The following is a 19,914-nucleotide window of genomic DNA, read 5'->3' as shown; positions in this document are numbered from 1 at the left end:
GCTTCTGCATAAGGAAAGTGGGACGGCTTCACGCAGCTAGCTTTGTTCTTTCTTAGTCAGAATGAAGGTCAGCGTCAACGTCGTGACTACTCAGTGTTTTTTTCGAAAGATGTGACGTGTCTTGTTGCCCTCATTGAGGTTCAGGACAAGTCCCTTTTTGGGGCAACACTTTTTTTTTTGTTGCTTCAAGCGCACGACTTACGGGTCTATTGTTCTTAATTACATCATTTGACTTTGGCCATAAGGATCGACAAATCCAATTGATGAGAACTCGCAGCAACCACTTTGCATGTTATAACATTTATTTTCGATGGATTACCGACGTAGGAAGAGGCACTCACATTAAAGGTGTCTTCGCCTCTACTAGTTGCTTTCAATGTTTCATCGTCCTTCCTTCTGGCATCAGCGTGATCTAGTTGAATTCCGCTCTTTCTTTCTTTGATACATTAACCTTCGGTCGGCTCCATTTCTCTCATGATGAGGCGAAAGCAGTTTTTCGGCTTGTTTGCTTATTTCAAGTAACTCAAGGTCGGTGATGTCGATCTGCGCTGCACCAATATCAACACCAACGACTTCCTCAGAATAACCTGGGTGTACAGCGGCTGAATCTGGATCGCTCGTTGAGGTGAGGTTCATATTGACATCACTCTTCAGAAAGCTTGTCTCAGCACTTCCTGCATCTGTTATAAGGTTAATAGGTTGGTGCACAACCGAAGTACCTAGCGCAACTTCATTAGATTCTTCACAATTATGCATGCAGTGTTCAAAGGTCCAAGTTATGTCAGCGTTGCACTCACTTTGATTACACGGGACGTCAGTGTCTGGCTCAAGCTGGCGTTGTAGGTGAAGTTTCTGGCGGGTTAAAGGACCATCAAGCAGTCGCGCCACTGTGTAAGACTGTCACAACCATAGCCCCTGGCCTGGGAACTCGGGGTCTCTGGCCGTTGCCACAGTGTTCCTGCAAGGCCACAAGGGCCCAATCATGCCCCCCTCGGCTGTCCTGGAGCTAGGCCTGGCGCCAGGCTCATATGGCAGGTGAAGTTTCCATTGGGGAATGGACCAACATGGTTGCCCCACAAGGTTCGACATGGAACTGCATCATGCAGTCTAGAATCTAGGGTGTGGTCCGCCCTGGAGGCACCTGGGATACCTGCTGGCTATTTAAGCCATGCCCGAGTTGAGGCACGTGCTTCGCGTTGTTCTGCACTCGCAGCGTGACGTTCACCAAGACCTGCTCGCAGCATCCTTGGCCTGCATTTACAGGGAGAAGAAGAACACCATTATTCCCCTTACCTGTTCAGTATCCAGCTCCTCAATCGCTCATGAGTCTTCCCTGGAGCTCGTCTTCTTCCGCAAGCAACATCCTAGAGAGGAGAGACAAGAAGACAATTAGTAAGCGTTCGACTTCTGATTCCATTGCCTTCAGACTCCGCTTACCTACTGAAGCTCTCCTGGAATTCACCAACGGTCCGGACATCTTCCACACTACGCTCCACTTCCATCTGGCTGCGTTTCTTCCAGGAACTTCTCGGCGACCTGCAAGGAAGAATAGCACAGGTTAGCCTTATTCAAAGGACGCTCATAGCGCCGCGCTTCGCGCATTCTCTTACCTTCTCGAGTACCGCCCTCTCCATCAGCTCGACGTCTTCATCATCCCTTCCGCATCTACGAGAGAAGGAGAAGGTTAACATGTCAACAACTATTGCAGACACTCATTCTTTTAGAACTAAAGACTTACCTCAAGAGTGGAGTCGCAGCCGGTCTGGACTCCCGGGCCTACGCCAGTGAAGTAACTTGGCCGAAAGGTGCTCAGGCACGACGCGCCCCTGCACAGAACAGCAGGATGGAGAGCGCTCCTTATCGAAATACAAGGTGAGGAAGGCTCTAAAGGGGGTCGCAAGGGGAACACTTGGGAGGCGGGCCTCGAGAGAAGGTGATTGTGGCTAAAACTGAACTTCTGTCTTCCAGAATAGACCCAAGGCAGCGTGGGGGAGGTGAATCCAACCCAGAAGCGCTCCTGTCCAGTCGGGTGGCGTTCCTGTGGATACAAGGTGAGCGTTACAAAGACAGACCAAGGCAGGCCGCAGATCTTTCTCTGTTGAACTAAAGGGTGCATGAAGTGTAGGTCAAAACTCTTGGGCTCCCGGCCGCCCCAAGACCCGAAGACTCAGCATCTGACTCCTCGTCCGCTACTGAGGCAGAGTCGACCAATGGAGGACAACATGCTACAAAGATGTGAAGAAACGCCAGCAGCATACTCCTTGACCTCAAAGTGCCCTGTGAAGCCCTGCAGCTGTGCTGACCCAGTTTTTGTTTCGACTGGGATGACTCGCAAGGGACGACTTCCTCCCTTGGGCTGGTGCGACCAACTAGCCTTGAGACAAGCTTCATTGTGGCACAACCCCCGATTTGCTGTGACTTTCCAATGCTGCAGAATCCCAATACCCGGGGACACCTCACCCTCATTGAATGCTTTGTCTTAGGAAGTGTGAATCCGGACAAAACTTCGTGGGCATCCAGAGGACCCTACAGAAGCAGGAAATCTTCATCCAGAGTCCCCTCACCAGAGTCCAGGACCGAGGGATCAAGTAACTTAACCAGAGTTGTTTGTTCTTCTTTGGTGCTGATAAAAGGCAGCAAAACCAGAAAAGGCCACTGAATCAAGGGGAATCCATTGCTCCAAAGTCCCTCTCTCGAGTGCTGCCGTAGTAGCCCACCAGTCACCCTGCCTATCGTCACCACAACCAAGGACCAGGAACAAGGGTCGGCTACACTGCAACAGGAAGGCATCCAGCTGGAACCAATTTTTCAATTTCTCCGATACTGAGGGGCTTGGGGGTACATCTACCGTTTGCCATTTGTGGTGCTTCCTAGCTTGATTTTGAACCTTTTTGAGTTGATCTCAACTCAGCTGCGCTGGCCTGACAGCTTGTGATTCTTCAAGGTGGCTCATCGTGAGCTTCTGTGATTTTCTACTTGTTGGGTAAGATTTTCCTGACCTATGTCAATCCCAGAACTTTTTGTTTTTACTGGTGGATTATTTTTCCTTATACCTCTGTGTGGCAACCCTTTTTCACACTCGCAGAATCTTTTACTCTTTTTATGGGTGTCATTTCTAAGACTTTCCTTAGTGGGTTTTAAAAGTTATCCTGTTTGACAACCTTTTTGCAATAAGTGCCTATTGTAGCTTGGTTGCCCTAGGGGCTCCCCTTCCTTTTAATTTTTTCTGGCTAAGCTTGTGGGAACTACAGTTCCCAAGGGTAGAACGGATCTTTGGATCCCTTTTACATTTTATTAGGCGAGACCAGCACCCCACCTTATGTGGCGTGCTGGGGAAATACCATGTATCCTCATTCTCATTTTGAATGTAACATTTATGTTACAAGGGAAAACATACCTTTTAATGGCTGGTGGCAGTGAATCTTTATTAATTTGGTGCACCTTTCCCGCGGGCTGTTTGCACAGCCCCGCTAAAGGCACCCATGGGTGCTCATTGAACCAAAATGGCCCCTGTCTTTTGTCACCATTTTAGTGTTCCTTGTCCATTTTTGTTCCTTCCGCTGACCTACAGGGTGGGAAATTCCTTTGTATGATTTTATCTTTGACGGCTCCAGAGTGTCTGCGAAGGCAGAAGCAAGGGGGGGTGTGCAGACCTCTGCAGTCCTTTGTCTCCCAGCCTGAGTGTGAGAATCCAGTTCAAACTGGGAGGCTGGCTGTCCTGAAAGGATTGCCACCCCCCCCCCCCAAGTTTGAATGTTGCAAGGCTGTTTGATTGGCTGGGTTGCTGCATAAAAGTCTGATCCTGGAAGCTGACGAGGTAGTCGACCATTGCAACCAAAACTGAAGAGGATGATGAAGGAAACGCGGCTCAGACGATTTCCAGCGACCGGAGAGCCTGCTGTGTAACCAGAGCCTGCTGTTACCCTTCCTTCCAATCGACCTGGCGATCCCGAAATGGACAACCCCGGCCCAGAGCCTGGTGAGACCCACTAGACTCAAGAAGACCTGCATTTTGAGCCATTCTACGTCATGCTGCGACCTTGCAGGACTGCAATACCCTAGCACCTCGAGCCATTGTGCAGTGCACAGTATTCCAAATCTCAGCAAAACTTTGTGGGAATCCTGCTGGACCTCCAGAGACGTGTATAGAGTCCGAAAAGTCCCCTCATCAGTGTGCTGGACCTTGCAAACAACGAGAATCCGACCAGCGATATTCTGTCTTTTTCTTTGCTCCTGAAAAAGGCGCCAAATCCATACCTCCAGCCGCGAGGAAAACCTGGCCCAGGGTCTTACACATGATCCTTGCTGCAAAAGTCCTTCGAGTGTCCTTTCTTCTTGATGAAGGAATTAAACGACCAGGTTTTTGGCTGCAGATCCTGAAGTCCTCCTGCTGCAAAACCTTCTTCTGTTTTCTATGATTGGTAGGTCTCTCGTCCAGTTCACCCAGGCCCACTGCTGGAATCTTCCTAGGTGTCTTCTGTGAAGTCCCTGGACCCTCAACTAACTTTAAAGTAAAATACTTACTTGTTTGAACAGTCTTCCTGTGGAACTCTGACTTTGCCTGCAACTTGCCTGCAACTGAGCCCTATCTCACCCTACCTACAGCTGGCTCCTAGAACACTAGGGTCCCTCTTCTGCCTCTGAGAGAACTCTCATACTAGAGATGGGAAGGGCTGGATACCAAGGAGTCTGCCTTGAAAAGTAAAACAAGTGTTGAAAAGTGTACTTTCTTGTAAATGAGTCAGTTTGTAACTTTAAACTCTGAATGAATAGTGTATGGGAGCGAAGGGTCCTCGAGCCCCCTCGTTTCGTACACTCCTCAGTATAAGGCTTGGACCACGTGCCTCCGGTAGTGGGATTGCCCCTTGCCCTTATGTGAAGTTAACCACGGTTGACTGCTGCATAGATGGGACTACTTAGCAGGACACGGGGCATCCATCTTTTGTGCCCCCTTTCGACTCCATCTTGGGTAAACGGGCCTCACTGCGATAGTACAGCAATGCTCAGCTCCCCTTCCACCGCAGCAGCCCAGGACAGAGACACACACAAGGCGCACAGGCAGCTGGCTGGCCCCCACCCTTGCACTCCCCCTACGAAGGAAAGCTCTGCGCTTCCATTCTCACGGTGAAGCTGGAGAAAGTTGCAACAATCAATATGCTACAGTTTTCTTCCTCCGAGATCACTGTTCGTCTGAGAACCTGCATGTGAACCAGGATGAGCTAAGCACTTTTTGCTCGATTCGTCCTCATAAACGTACAAGCCACCCACCCCCATTAGAACAATTTATTGCCATCTTGACCCTGCACCCCCTTTAAGGTATTTCTTTCAAGTGCCAGACCCTCGCCTGTGCTGTGAAACCCACCCAATAAACTCCTTACTGACCTTAAGCACTTTTACTACTATATATGCTTTTAGGTGGTCAGTCATAATTTCGAAAAAATAATGTCGAATGACAAAAATGTCGAAAAATAATGTCTAAAAAAAAAAAAAAATTCGAATTTGTTTTTTTAAAATTATATATTTATTTTGGGGTCCGGGAGTAAAAAAAAATGGGTAAAACAAAAAAAAAACCCATTTCGAAAAAAAAACATATTGGAAAAAAAATTCAACATTTTTTTTCGACATTTTCTTTCTCGAAAAAATTACTTTTGACATTATTGTTTTCGAAATTATCACCATAAACCATGCTTTTACTTGTACTAATGAGTTTGAAACCTAGGAAAGAATGCGAAACATAGCCTGATTCTTCCACATGCACAATAAGGTCAAGGCCTCCAATTAAAGCTACGAATGACCCAATTGTACTGACAATAATTGTTGTGTAAATTGTATAGAAATATGAAAAGTAGCATAAAATATTTTAAATCATTTGTTATTTAGTGTGTAACATATTAGCTTAGGTAGTGATCACAGTGACTGGACCCTGACCTGCTTGGAGCACAAGATGTTTGACGTCCGTCAGCCACTCAGCCAACCAGGAGGAAGAGATGCCACCCACCCCTACAGCACCACACCGCCTGGCCAATCGGGTCCATTTAGCATTTTTTGTTAAATTACTTTAATATAAATATAAGTGTGATGTAATGAGATTTTGGGAGAGTTTTTTGGGTTATTTCCTAGCTGGAGAAATAAACCATCCTTTGAACTCTTGCAGCCGGGTCTCTGTGCCTCCTTCCCCGACAAGGGGTTGTGTCAGTATTTTATTTTCTCTCACACGTAGTAAGCCGGGGAAGGGCACCTACAAAAGTTACAAAAAGTTATTACTTATATTAGATATTTTTTAGCATTCTGAAAAGTATATGCAGGATTTACTAACCTTGAATAAGATGTGTGCCTTCTTAAAGAAGTACTCTCAAAGTCTTAATGTCCTTAGAAACTGTTTTGCCATTCTAACAGAAAGTAGGTAAAGGGTTAACTTACTCACCTGTAAATTGGGTTCCCCTCGTCCCAAAAGTAATGCTGTTGGTTTCACTTTATTATTCCTGCTAGGATAATTGTATGAGTGTCCCCAATTGGGTCTTGTTTCCCCTCACGTGCTGTTAACCTGTCAAGTTTGCCTCGGTCATACTTACCTTTTAGGTTGCTGGCGGCTCCTTACAAAAGTATATAGGTTTTACTTACCCTGCATAGGTGTGTGTCATCCAGTAATAAGTTAACAAGTTATTGCTTCCCTTAGTCTGTGAACTGAAAAGCAACTGTAATTGAATATTACACCTCAAGGTGCAACTCCACTAGAAGAACTGTTATCCTGAATCAGTTATAGGTTTTTACTGTTCCTAGAAGAAGTATTCCACTATTTAGAAAAGTATATTGTCCATTTGATTTACTAAGTGATTTCTGGGTGAGTGTCACGGTACAGCTGTTGGGGTCTACTACCCTTCTATTACTGTAAGTAATTGAAAAGTAACTATTGGTTTTGACTTCCCTAGAACTACTGTTAGGTGTTGCAAATAAGGTTATATGCTTTAGTCTGTGCACCTTCAATCATAGTTTTTTTTTATAATTGTGGTAATATATAATGTGATGTGATTTGAAGTGGCATTTATAACGCGCCTGTACATGTGTTTCTAGGCACGACAAGACAAGGAGTGGGAAACGATAGAGTAAAAAATAACAATCTTACTAGGCTTTGTGTCATTCAGATTGCGCAAGTGCAGGGAAGAGGGAAGGGGAGAAGTGCCGGGGGGGAGGGGGAAGGGGGAAGTGCACTTATCTCACAAGTGCAGCCAGCAGGTGGCTCATAAGTGCAGAGAGAAGGGACTGTAAGGTTGCAGATACTGACCCTTAAGTGCTGGGGAGCCCAGAGGCAGTGCAATGGAAACTGGACATGCAGGAGCCTGGGCCCGAGTTCAGAGGGTGACCAGGTGACCAGTGGCAGAGCAGTCAGGTGCATCAGCACGGGAGAGTAAGCGAAAGCGGAAGCAAAAAGGAAGGTCTTCAGTTGCTTCCGGAACCAGAGGTGGTTTTGCTCAAGTTTGAGAGAGGCAGGGAGGCTGTTCCAGAGGGAGGCCCCCGCTGAGGAGATAGATCTGCCCCCAACTCTCTGACCCTCAGAGTTGGAGGTGGATGATCGGAGAGCTTGAGAAGGAGGATGTTTTGGAAGAGAATGTTGGAGGTAGAGCGGTCCCAGGCTCCAGAGAGCCTTGTGGTCTATGCAGAGGGTCTTGAAGTTGATCCTTGCAGTTACAAGGAGCCAGTGAAGAGATTTCAGAGCTGGAGAGTTACGATTCCTGGGCTTGAGGCCAAGGACAAGTCTTGCAGTCCTGTTCTGGATAAGTTGTAAAGGTCCAAGAGCAGAGGCAGGAAGATTTAGAAAGAGGCTGTTGCAATAGTCCAGCCTAGATAGGACCAGGGCAGTGAGCTTCTTGGGGAAAGTGAGAGAATGAAGAATACCTCTGAGGAGCTACAGCTGATAGTTTGACTTCTTAGAGACGTCGGAGATGTGAGGAACAAAGGAGATGGTGGAGTCAAAGATGACACCAAGGTTCTTAGTGTGAGTCTAACTAGTGTTCTTAACCTCACAGGAAGGTGCAGGGCCCAGCGTGGGATGCCAGAGTAAGTGAGTGAGTGAGAGGGAAGGCGGGAGCAGGTGTCCCAATAAGGAGGATCTCAGTCTTACTAGTATTAAGGCAGAGATTGTTGGAGGCACACCATTCCTGAATTGTGGAAAGACAGTCCGGTATGAGAGAAGGAGCAGAGGTGGCTGAAGGGAGCCTGAAAGAGATTGGAGTGTCATCCACATAACATTGAAAATTGGAGCGATGCAGTGGACAAGAGGTGCCAGGTAGTGCTTGAAGAGCCAGGGAGGTAGGTTAGACCCCTGGGGGGGAGAGAGAGAGAGAGAGAGAGAGAGAATGTTAGATCTGTCTTTCGTAGTAGTAACCAATCACTGATCTCTGCGTCATACTGACCACAGCCAATGACTGCCCTCTACCTAAGCCCCGCCTCTGGCAGCCATCTTCAGATTTTTACCGCACGTTCATGTGTTGGGATCCTCGTGCTATTGCTCTCGAGCGTTAGTGCTATTTTTTCACGTTTTTTCTCAAAAACTTCATTTTTTTCGGTCAAAAGAGCCTCAAGCTCCACAGACTCTCCATCCGATCAACGGGGACCCGTGTCGGATTCGTCTACGCCCCTCAAGGGTGAAGATTCGTCGAGCTACGCTTTTGGAGGACTCCAGAAGTTTCTCAGGCCCATCTCGGTCATGGCCCAGGAGAAGGGAAGCTCGACGCCCGGAAAGCTGTTCAGGGTCTGCCCTGGATGCCAGCTGCAGAATGTCTTTAAGGAAGACGAACACTCCTTTTGTCTTTACTGCCTACATGAGGACAAGACGCATGTGGAGAAGGACTGTGCGTTTTGCGGCAACATGTCGGAGCGGACCATGAAGGACCGCCATCAACGTCTCGCCAACTGGCTGGAAGGGAAGAGCCCGTCCGGCGAGAAGAAGAGGAAGAAATCCGAGCGGTCTTCTAAGACCTTTGAGGACGCCCCGGCGACGGGGGTCCAACATAAGGCCAAGCACCGCGAGTCCGCTGGCACCGGGAGCGCCGAACGGTCGGGCTCTACGGGCGCCAGGCAGGGCGCACCCTCCCCGGCACCATCAACCACGAGCCAACGCTCTGGGTCGGGTAAGAGGAAGGCCGAGCACCCGGCGAAGCTCCTGGAGAGGCCCCGGTCGAGCTCGGAGGGGGAGCGAGGCAGTGTCCCCCCCTCAAGGAGAAGGCGGTGAGCGCACCAAGGGTGGTGAAAGCCTTAATCCATCCGGCCAAGGCCTCTATCGAGACAGTCGCGGCGGCCCTGGCTCAGCCTGTGGAGGCTACACCAGTGGCGGCGACCTCGGGGCTCAGAGTCTTCCTGCCACCGCGGAGGGAGTCCTCTTTTATGCCCATCGACAGGACCCCCGTGAAACCTCCGACGGAGAAGAAAAAGGGGGGGCAGGGGGTCGTCGTGGATCCGGCCTCAACCTCTGAGGAAGAACTGATCGAGGTCTTAAGCCACGGCGTTGGCGTGGAAGAAGACCAGCCCGTCGGGAGGGATCCCGACGCAGGAGACGACATCGTCGAGGGTACCGACGGGGCCCCTGACCGCCCGTCGGATTCCCCTCTGCCAGTGCCGCAAGACAACTCGGCGGCCATTTTGTTGGCTATACAGTCCTTATGCTCAGAGATAAGGACGAGACTGCCGTTACCAGTGGAGGAACCACTCCCGTCGGGGGACCCGGAACCAGGCCCTTCGGGCAGCCCCCTTCCTAAGAAAAGAAGGATTCACCCTCCACCTCCTTTTCAGCCGTCGCGCCCCGTTCAGCCCTCCTCCCCGTCCACGACTCGAGGGGATGATACGGGGACTGACACGGCCGCGACGGGTACGGACGACGAGGTGTACGACGAGGATCTGCCGTCGTCTCCTCCTACCCGGGCTTCCCCGCCCAACGAGATTGGATCTTTTCACTCCATGATCGCCAGGGCATCCGAGCTCTTCCAGCTCTGCCCTGAGGAGAAGAAGGAAGGTTTCCTTTATCAGCGGCGCGAGGCCAAGAGGAAGACGGTCCTCGCGGTACCTCTACTGGACGATATTTGGGATGAGGGCCTCGCCCTCCTCAAGAACCCATCCACGACGCCAGCTAGAAGAGACCGGTACGAGAAGAAGTACCGGGTCCCGGACGCGGCCCCCTTGTGCCTCCGGGCACAGCCTACCCCGGACTCCGTCGTCTCTGCGGCGGCCAGGAAGAAAGCGGGGGGGGGGGGTGCTGCCTCCACGTGGACTTCCCCGCCGGACGGCGAGGGAAAGAAATTGGACACGATGGGGCGCAGGGTCATCTCGTCTGCAGCGACGACGATTAAGGCGGCTAACGCCTTGGCTATCGTAGCCCGGTACGACGGGGAGCTCTGGTACAAACTGGCTCCCCTGCTGGACTTCCTACCGGAGGACAAGAGGGCGGATGCTCTGGAGATCTTGCAGGAAGGTGAGGTGGCGTCGGACCACGCCATCACGATTGCGACGGACATCGCCGACACCGGATTTCGACAAGTAGGGCAACGGCGTGTGCCTTAGGCGGCGTGGATGGCTCAAGGCTACTGACTTCCGTCAAGACGTACAGACCAGAGTCCTGGACATGCCGTTCGATGGGAACAACCTGTTTGGGAAAACAGTAGACGATTCCCTTCAAGCCATTAAAGCGGACACGGAGACGGCCCGGGCTCTCGGGGTTCTCCAGCAACGGCGGCCGCCCTTTCGGAGCGGCGGAGGCAAGGGCGCCTCCAAAGGTTCCGGCGGCGGATTTTCCACCTACCGTCAAGCGGCCCGTTCGTCGTCTCAGGAAGCTTACAGGGGACGAGGCAAGTCAGGCGGACCCCGCCGTCGTCGCCAAGGAGGTCAAGGCGGCAAAGCCTCATCTAAGCAGGATTGAACTGGCCGTGGGGTCGGGCCCCCACCGAAGCACCCCGGTGGGAGGCCGGCTGGCGAGCTTCGTCAGCGTGTGGGAGTCCATCTCCACCGACCGTTGGGGTGCTGGACGCCCTAGCCCAGGGCCACGCGCTCGAGTTTCAAAGAAGGTGCCCGCGCGTCCCCCCTGTGGCCAGGAAGGAGCTTCATGTCCCTCAGCTTCTCTGGGAGGTAAAGGCGATGCTCAGGAAGGGCGCCATCGAACTCGTCCCAAAGAGGCTTCGGGGCTCCGGAGTTTACTCAAGATACTTCCTCGTGAAGAAGAAGACGGGAGGATGGCGCCCCATCCTAGACCTACGACGGCTGAACAAGTTCATCAAGGCACAGAAGTTCCGGATGGTCACCCTCCAGCACGTCCTGGGTCAGCTGGAGGAGGGCGACTTCCTGTCGTCGCTGGATTTGGAGGATGCCTACTTCCATATTCCCATCCTAAAGGGACACCGAAAATTTCTCAGGTTCGTGGTCCAAGGGCGTCACTATCAGTTCAGAGCCCTTCCCTTCGGTCTACGGTCGGCACCCAGGGTATTCACCAAGTGCCTTGCACCAGTGGCGGCGCAGCTGCGCCGGGAGGGGATCCACGTCTACCCCTACCTGGACGACTGGCTCATCCGAGCCAAGACGAGGGAGCTCGCCGTGGAGCACACGGCAAGGGCCGTCCAACTTTTCACGGACCTGGGATTCTCCGTGAACTACGCCAAGTCCCACCTGGTACCCGCGCAAGACGCACTGTTTCTGGGAGCGAAGCTCGACAGTGTCCCTTCTGGCCTCCCCGTCGGAGGAAAGGACCAGGGCCATTCTGGGCAAGGTACAGCGGATGTTGGTTGCCGACGCGGCCAAGGTGAGGTCCATCAAGTCCCTCCTCGGAATGATGTCTTCTTGCATCTACCTCATTCCCATGTGCAGGCTCTGGATGCGCCCGTTGCAGGAGTTCCTGGACGCGCGCTGGATCCAAACGACGGGCAGCTTCGAGGAGAGGATCTCACTCGACGAGAGTTTCCGACGAGCGATCCGGTGGTGGGGCACCCGCGCGCATCTGACGGCGGGCATGGACTTCCAGACCCCAAGCCACCAGGAGACAGTGACCACGGATGCCTCCCTGGAAGGGTGGGGAGCGCACACCGAAAATCTGCACGCGAGAGGCCTTTGGCTCCCGATGGAAAAGTCCCTCCATATCAACGTCCTGGAGCTCCGTGCAGTGTTTTGGGCCCTCAGGTCCTTCCTTCCGTCCCTCAAGGGCAAGGTGGTGAGGATCTTCACCGACAACACCACCACCATGTTTTACATCAGGAAACAGGGCGGAACCAGGTCCCCAGCACTGTCCAAGGAGGCGCAGGACCTGTGGCATTGGGCCGTCGCCCAAAGGATGTTTCTGGTGCCGTTTCATCTGGCAGGGATAAAAAACACCATCGCCGACTCACTCAGCAGGGAGCTGCGCTCGTGCCACGAGTGGGAGCTAGGACAGGATCTAGTGGATCGCCTCTTCCGACGGTGGGGCACACCCCAGATCGACCTGTTCGCGACGGCGACGAACTCCAAGTGCCGGAGGTTCACCAGCAGGTTTCCCCAGCCGAGGAGCATGGGCGATGCTTTCTCGTTCCCCTGGGAGGACCTGTTCCTATACGCGTTCCCTCCATTGCCACTGCTGATCCGGCTCATCAACCAGCTCAAGAGGTCACGGTGCAGGATGATCCTCGTCGCACCTGCGTGGCCGAGGCAGATATGGTTCTCGGACCTTCTGGACTTGTCAGCGTCCCCGTCAATCAAGCTGCCAGTGGACGCGGATCTGCACTCCAGGGAAGGAGGCGCCATCCTCCACCACGACCCGAAGTCGCTGAACTTGCAGGCCTGGCTCCTGCAGCGCTAGAGTTTGGAGGATACGACATACCGGCCGACTGCAGAGAGGTTCTTGCAAAGGCCAGGGCGTCCTCGACTCTTAAATGCTACGGACACAAATGGAAGAGGTTCTCTGTCTGGTGCCACGCACAGAAGATTAACCCTCTAAGGATTACGGCTCCCCAAGTACTGCTGTACCTGTTGACACTGGCCAAAGCTGGATTGGCACACGCGTCCATCAAGATTCATCTTGCTGCGATCTCCCGATACACCAGAACCACGGGGCGGACGTCCTTGTGGTCTCATCGTCTGGTGAAAGAGTTCATGAAGGGACTGTTCAGATCGTTCCCGCCGGTGAAGGCTCCGGCCCCGGCGTGGGAGCTCAACGTGGTGCTGACCAAGCTCATGGGACCTCCGTTCGAGCCTCTGCACTCGGCCCCGTTGGAGTTCCTGTCGTGGAAAACAGCGTTTCTTGTGGCCATCACCTCCGCACGACGGGTGGGAGAGATCCAGGCCCTTTCCTGCAAGGCCCCGTACTTGACTTTTCACGACACGAGGGTGGTGCTCAGGACGCACCCCTCCTTCATGCCCAAGGTGCCGTCGGACTTCCACCTCAACGAACCCTTGGTGTTGCCTGTGTTTTTCCCGTCGCCTTCGTCGCCGGCTGAGAGGACTTTGCACTCGCTGGATGTGGCTAGAGCGCTGAAGTTCTACGTGGACCGCACAAAGTGTTTTCGGAAGACATCACAACTCTTTGTGAACTTTGGACCTGTCAATCAGGGGAAGGCTCTCTGGAAGGCTTCCATTTCCAGATGGCTCTCCGGCTGTATCATGTACTGTCACCGGTTGGCAAACCGACCGCTGCCCGGCCGTCCGAGAGCACATTCCACCAGAGCGATCGCAGCTACCACGGCGTTCCTATCTGGTGTGCCCCTGCTGGACATTTGCAGGGCTGCTACGTGGAGGTCGACGCACACCTTCACGAAATTCTACTGCGTCGATCGGGATTCCAGGGAGGAGTCCAGGGTCGGCCAAGCAGTGCTGCGCAACCTGTTCGCCTGAGGTGAGCCTGGTGAGGAGGTAAGATTGCTTAATGTTGAGTTTGATGTGATGCTTAATGTTGAGCCTTTGCCACCTCCCGTGGTTGTGCATGTGGGTACTGCTATGTATTCTTTATTCATGAGCATGTGAATCCATGCCAGACCCATGCTGGAGAACAACAGTTACAGGTAAGTAACTTGTTCCTTCTGGATGAGCAGGAGAGAACCTGCTTTGATGAGACTTTCATAGATCGGACTTGTTTAGAAACGTTGTCGGGGGTGAAAAGGGGCAAGGAGGATGAGAGACAGCCTTAGACGGCCCAGAAATGGTAGAGGAGGAAGAGGCGGTAGAGGAAGAGAGGGTGGACAGGATATCCTGAGTTTTAGTAGTAAAATGAGAGGCCAAGGCCATGCAGGGGGCCTGGGAGGGGAACAGGAGAGGTAGAGACTGCAGCAGGATTGGCAAGCTACTTGCAGATTTTAAAATGTTTTGCCGAGTTGTTAGATGCCGCAGAGACGCAGGCTTGGATATAGGCTCTCTTCTTAAAGAGAACAGAGTATGTGTCGAGGTCGGAATTGTACCAGGAGTTGCACTTGAATTTGGGCTCCAAGTGAATCCTCAGGACGGGGGCAAGGACATCCATAGTGTTATAGATAGAGAGATGAAGGTTAGAGAGGGCTGGCTCAGGGTGTGAGTCAGCCAGAAGGTGCAGGAGGAGGAGAGAAAGTAGCAGCAAAAGCCTCAACTGACACATGCTTCATGGGTCGGGTGACGAAGAAGGTAGGTGGCAGTGCTGGAGTTGGCTTGACCTGTGGGGAAGAGAGCGAGGTCGGAAGAAAGGAGAAAGTGATCACTCCAAGAGAGAGGAGTGGTGAGAGTGTTGGAGAAGAGGAGGTCTAAGGAGATGAGAACATCCAGGGTGTGCCCTGCAGAGTGAATCAGGCCAGAGGTGGGGTGGGGAGGGGAGGGGAGGGGAGAGGAGAGAGAGGGGAGAGAGAGGGGAGAGAGAGGGGAGAGAGAGGGGAGAGAGAGGGGAGAGAGAGGGGGGAGAGAGGGGGGAGAGAGAGAGAGAGAGAGAGAGAGAGAGAGAGAGAGAGAGAGAGAGAGAGAGAGAGAGAGAGAGAGAGACACCGACCATATGGGGGGGTCCATAGGCCTGGAGAGAGGACGATGGTACGTATTCTCCTCCCCCCCACCCCCCAAGATTTATCTGGGCCTACTTGTATTTAAATAAACCGTTCATGTTTACAATACATAGTGTTCTAGTGTTTCCTTGGACCATTTGTATTGCAATTTATTTGTACTGATTCTACAGTCCTCTCCCCCTCCTAAGATAAGCCTGGCTGCTCTGTCTACGCTACCCTGAACTCAGGTGGTACAGCCTTATACTAAGAGTGGAGTCTTGTACTGCTTCATTTGAATGGTTTTGCTAAGCCCAAAAACTACTGAACTACCGATTATTTTAAAACATTGTTCTAAGAAGAGTGAACCAGAACCTTGAACTGGCCCATTGACTTTGGCCGTCCTGGCTCCCTAAATGCCCCCTTCTGGACTTATTGGCTTTGGCAGTGCTTGTTCCCTTACAGGTTTTAATTGTTTAGCACTATTATTGCTGGGGGATAAAAGACTGCCTACATTCCTCTGGGGAAATTTAATTGTTTTAATACTAACAAAGTATGTTCTGATCTAACTTTTCCCTCCTTGAAACTCAATATTGTAATGGTGATCACAATTAAGTGCTAATACTGACCTCAAAAGACGTCACTCAGTGTGCTGAAATATGTGTAGCATAAGAAAAGTTTACTCACCTACTTTATTGCACTTGTTGAACTGAATCCTAACTTTTATATTAATGTTACTATTAGTTGCTGCTTTTTAAAGATTGTCTCATTATCCTTGTGCAGTACAGGCCTAGATTAAAAGTTGTGATACCTAATACCAGGAGATAAGTCTTGTAAAGTCCCACACCAGTTGGACTCTACAAATTCTTACAGAACAGGACTTACTTTATGTTAAGATTCATCTCAGTTGGTGCATTTGGCAGGCGGACAGTGTTGACTAATCTGAAACCGAGCTGGTAGATTTATGGTATGATTTGCAAAGGTTTGGAATGCATTTAATAATGTTTGCAATTGTCAAAGTAAGTGTTGGAGAGCACTTTAGATATCAAGAGGTTATAATACACAGAGATCATTGGCCAAGGGGATGGGGAGGAGTCTGATGGGTTTGTTATGCTGCCATGTTACATGTATGCGCATATGTATTTTCTTGCCCAGTGTTCTGGCGTGATTTAAAAAAGGCATTTTCTACTTAGAAAGCCATACGATTGCATGAAACGGAGTCTCTGTGTTGGATATACTGTATTGGAGCCAATTGGTATTTTCCTGTTTTTCAGGTATTGACTATTCGAACAGTTTATGAAAAGCTGACTTATTTTTTACCAGCTGGTGATCAACAAGCTCTGCATCTTGCGCACGTTTTCGAACCCTTTGCTGGTTTAAATCCTGTTCACTACAATCCATATACAGAGGTAAAATCCAATGTGCTTTATCATTTGCCCAAATTATTTCTAAGAGTATTCAGAAACTACAAATATAACTGTTTTTCTTGTTTTGAAGCCATTATGGAGAGCAGCAGTGGCTCAATATGAAAGGATTGTTGAGCCAGCAGAACACAAAATAGCAAGGAAACTGAAGCTCTTCATTTCGGACATTCAAGACACTCCTCAGCAGGTACACATATTTGATATGTTATTCTTTTGCCATATGTGCTTGAAATATTCATTATGATGTACCTCCAGAGATGTGTGTGGAGTAAGAAAACAGGGATGTACAGTGTGCTCCCCTCCACCTAAACTAAGAGTGGCCACTGAGCACCATTTTAGATTCAAAATATTAATTTGTATTGAGCTTTTTGGCCAATTGCTACTTTCCTTCCATTGACACCAATGGAACACACAACTTCACATTTGTTTTCCCTGTACTGAATTTTGGAGGCAAGTGAAGTTTTTGTTTTGCTTTACATCCCTTGCTCGACTTGTTATTTTGGGGGCACTGGTCAACCTATATGTTACCAGTGCATGGTGGCTCTGCCCCTCTGTACTAGATTCCTGTATTGTTTTACTGTTGAACACATCACCTTACAGCTGAATGGTGCTATAAATACCTTTTCTCTGGTCATATTGATTTACCCTTTTAATGTGCTTAGGAGAAGTAGGTGGCAACAGATTACATTCTATAATGGTATATTCTTTCCATGTGCATTTTATTGGCATTGTTGTTACAACAGTACAACAAAAATAAACTCCCTTCCCCCCTGCCCCCTACCCAGGTCGCAGTAGGTTCCTTTTCTCTTCTGCTGGGTATTGCACTACTATTCTCCTTCAGTGTTGTGTGAGTGAGGCCACCTCTTTGGTGTCCAAAAGTTCTGAGGCTGGCGCCCCTCCTTCAAAACCCACCCCCCCCCGCCTCTCCCTTCAGTGGTTTGTTGACTTTTCCGATCCCTGGTCGGGGGGGGGTGGGCTTCAGATTACTCCCACTAGCTTCATCCTCCTTGGGCACCATGCCTGTCTCGAAAACTTCATAAGTAATTTCATCACTATGTCCCAGTTCATTAGAAATTTCTGGTGGTCTCCCCAAAGGGAGTAGGATACCCACTCCATAGCTACAAATTCTCATATCTTTGCCACTCACTCGTGTTCTGTGGGTACCACCTTTGATTTCCACTTGTGGGCAACTAGCAGGGCTCCGGCCATGGTCATTATCGCATAGATGTTGCGTTGTGATTTTGAGAATAGGCTCTCCAGTTCTCCCCCCAAGTCCAGGATGAACCCACCCAGGTTGCCCTTCTCTTCCATCTCCATTATTTCCTTCGCTCCCTCCTGAACCATTAGCCAGAATGGTTGAACTTTCGGGCATTACCACCAGATATGATCAGGTACCCTCCTCCCCGCATTCCCTCCAGCAAAGTCTAGATGTGGTTTGGAAAATAGTTGACAGTCTTGTGTAAGATGCCATTGGAGCATCATCTTGAGCCACATTTCTTGAATCTGCAGAGATTGTGCTACCTTGGGAATAGTTGACCACAGTCCCACCCACTGTTCCTCTTCTATTGGTTGATCCGTTTCTCTTCCCCAGTTTGTCATAAGGCGCCTGTCTCCTGCTTTTTCCCCTTCCTTGATTAAGTCGTATATTGCCACCACTAAGTGTTTGTGTCCTGTGTTGGTGACGAATTTCTAGAATGGGGTCAGGGCTCTTGTTGCTGTTTCTTTTACTTTAGGTTCTTGGAGCCAGTGTCTCAACTGGGCATAGTGTAATCTCTCCTTCTCCCCCACCCTAAAGTCGAGTTTGCACTGAGGGAAGAATTTTATCTCCCCTCCTTCGAAAAAGTCTCGTATCTTTTGGCATCCCCCATCCTGCCATTTGCCAAACCGTTTCCCAGTCAGACCAGGCGTGACCTGGGGGTTCCCAAAGATCGGAGTGAGGGGTGACGGGAAGGTTGTCGTCCTGGATTTATTTGCCACTGCATCCCAGGAGATCCCTACCTGCGATTCGATATCGCTGCAGAACATGTTGCAGGACCTGTCCTCTATGGGAAACCATAAGACTTCCTCTATTTGCCCCTCAGCCACTGTGCTATCCGTCTCTCTCAATTTTTTTCTCCTGGGCGTCCCTAAACTAATCCCTGATCATTCTGATTTGTGCAGCATAGTAGTAAGCGAACAGGTCGGACTCTCCCATGCTGCCTTTATTCCTTGGCGACTGCATCATTTTGTTTGAGATCCTTGGTTTCTTTTATGGGTCCAGACGAAGCCCTGCGTAAGCTTCCGGTGAGCCCGAAAGAATTGCATGGGGACTTTTATGGGGATTGCCATGAATACATATTGCAGCTTTGGAAGAAGGACCAGTTTCAGTACATTGATTCTACCCATGCAGGAAATGGTCAGGGGGCTCCAGCTGTGCAACATGGTCCTTGTGGATGCCAGGAAGGGGGGATAATTGGCCGTGAATAATTGGCTTGTAGTTCTGGTGATGTGGACAGGTGTTTTATTGCGTATGGGGCCCAGCTGTATGGGAAGCGTGATTTGAACTCCTTTTCCTCTTCCGGCAGTATGGCTAAGTTCAGTATTTCTGATTTATTTCTGTTTATTTTTAGGCCTGCCACTTTTCCGAATCTGGCTAAGGCTTCATCTAATGCTTGGAGGGATTTCCCTAGCTTAGTAACCATTAGTAGCTAGGCGTCGACGAACACTGCCACCTTGTGATTATGATTGGTAATTTATAACGCGCTTAATACCCAGAGGTTTCTAAGCACGGACCCGGGGGTAGAACCTGTGTTGCTCCGCGTTATCTTGCTTCCAAGGCAAGGGCGTTGCCCCTGAGTTATACTCCCGAGACACCTTGGGTTCCTTACCACAGAAGGGGACACCCTCAATGTCTATCCTATCTTATTCTGCTTAATAAGGGTTCCAAGTAGATGGCATATAAGAGAGGGGAAAGAGGGCAACCCTGTTTTGTTCCTCTCGTTACTGCTATTGGATCTGACAGGCCTCTGTTAATGAACAGACATAGAGGGGGAGTGCGGTAGTTGGCAGCGATTTCCGCCATAAAGGCTTCCCCACACCCTATTTTGAGCATGTTATGGAACATGAACCCCCATTCCACCCTGTCGAAGGCCTTTACCGCATCTAGCTCGACCAGTATGGCTGGTGTGGATGTTTTGCTGACCTTTTCAATTATGTGGCCATTCCTACGGGTGTTGTCGTGTGTCGGTCTGCCTTTTATGAAACCTGACTGATCTGGAGCTATCAAATTGGCGAGGAGGTTCTCCAGTCGTGTTGCCTGGATTTCGGTGTAGATCTTAGCATCTGTGTTAATGAGTGCTATTGTCCTGTATGAACCACATAATGTCGGGTCTTTCCCCTGCTTAGATAGCAGCACTAGTTTCGCCTCTTCCAATTACGGCGAGATCCATCCCCCCTGCCCGAACTTGTTGAAGAGAGCAGTCCGGCATGGGGCAACACTTCCCTGAGATGTTTATAGTAATCGGTTGTGTATCCATCCAGGCCCGGGGCTTTATTATGTGGGAGCGCCGTGATCG

At 50.4% G+C, this 19,914-nt stretch overlaps 1 protein-coding gene across 3 annotated transcripts in view; it reads left to right on the top strand.

The window, feature by feature from the left end:
- The window catches only part of DYNC2H1 (dynein cytoplasmic 2 heavy chain 1), a 3,314,293-nt gene that overhangs the window by 132,647 nt on the left and 3,161,732 nt on the right, over positions 1 to 19,914 (top strand). For all 3 annotated transcript variants that reach the window (XM_069639013.1, XM_069639012.1, XM_069639011.1), the window contains exons 7-8: positions 16,211 to 16,345; positions 16,434 to 16,547. In XM_069639013.1, coding sequence (XP_069495114.1) covers positions 16,211 to 16,345; positions 16,434 to 16,547 — 249 coding nt within the window. The remainder of the gene's footprint in view (positions 1 to 16,210; positions 16,346 to 16,433; positions 16,548 to 19,914) is intronic.

The sequence above is a fragment of the Ambystoma mexicanum genome, chromosome 7q (assembly GCF_040938575.1).
Source record: "Ambystoma mexicanum isolate Mex_15411 chromosome 7q, UKY_AmexF1_1, whole genome shotgun sequence".
Classification (NCBI taxonomy): Eukaryota; Metazoa; Chordata; class Amphibia; order Caudata; family Ambystomatidae; genus Ambystoma; species Ambystoma mexicanum.
The sequence above is the reverse complement of the archived record's forward strand: the minus strand, read 5'-3'. Positions and strand labels throughout refer to the sequence as shown.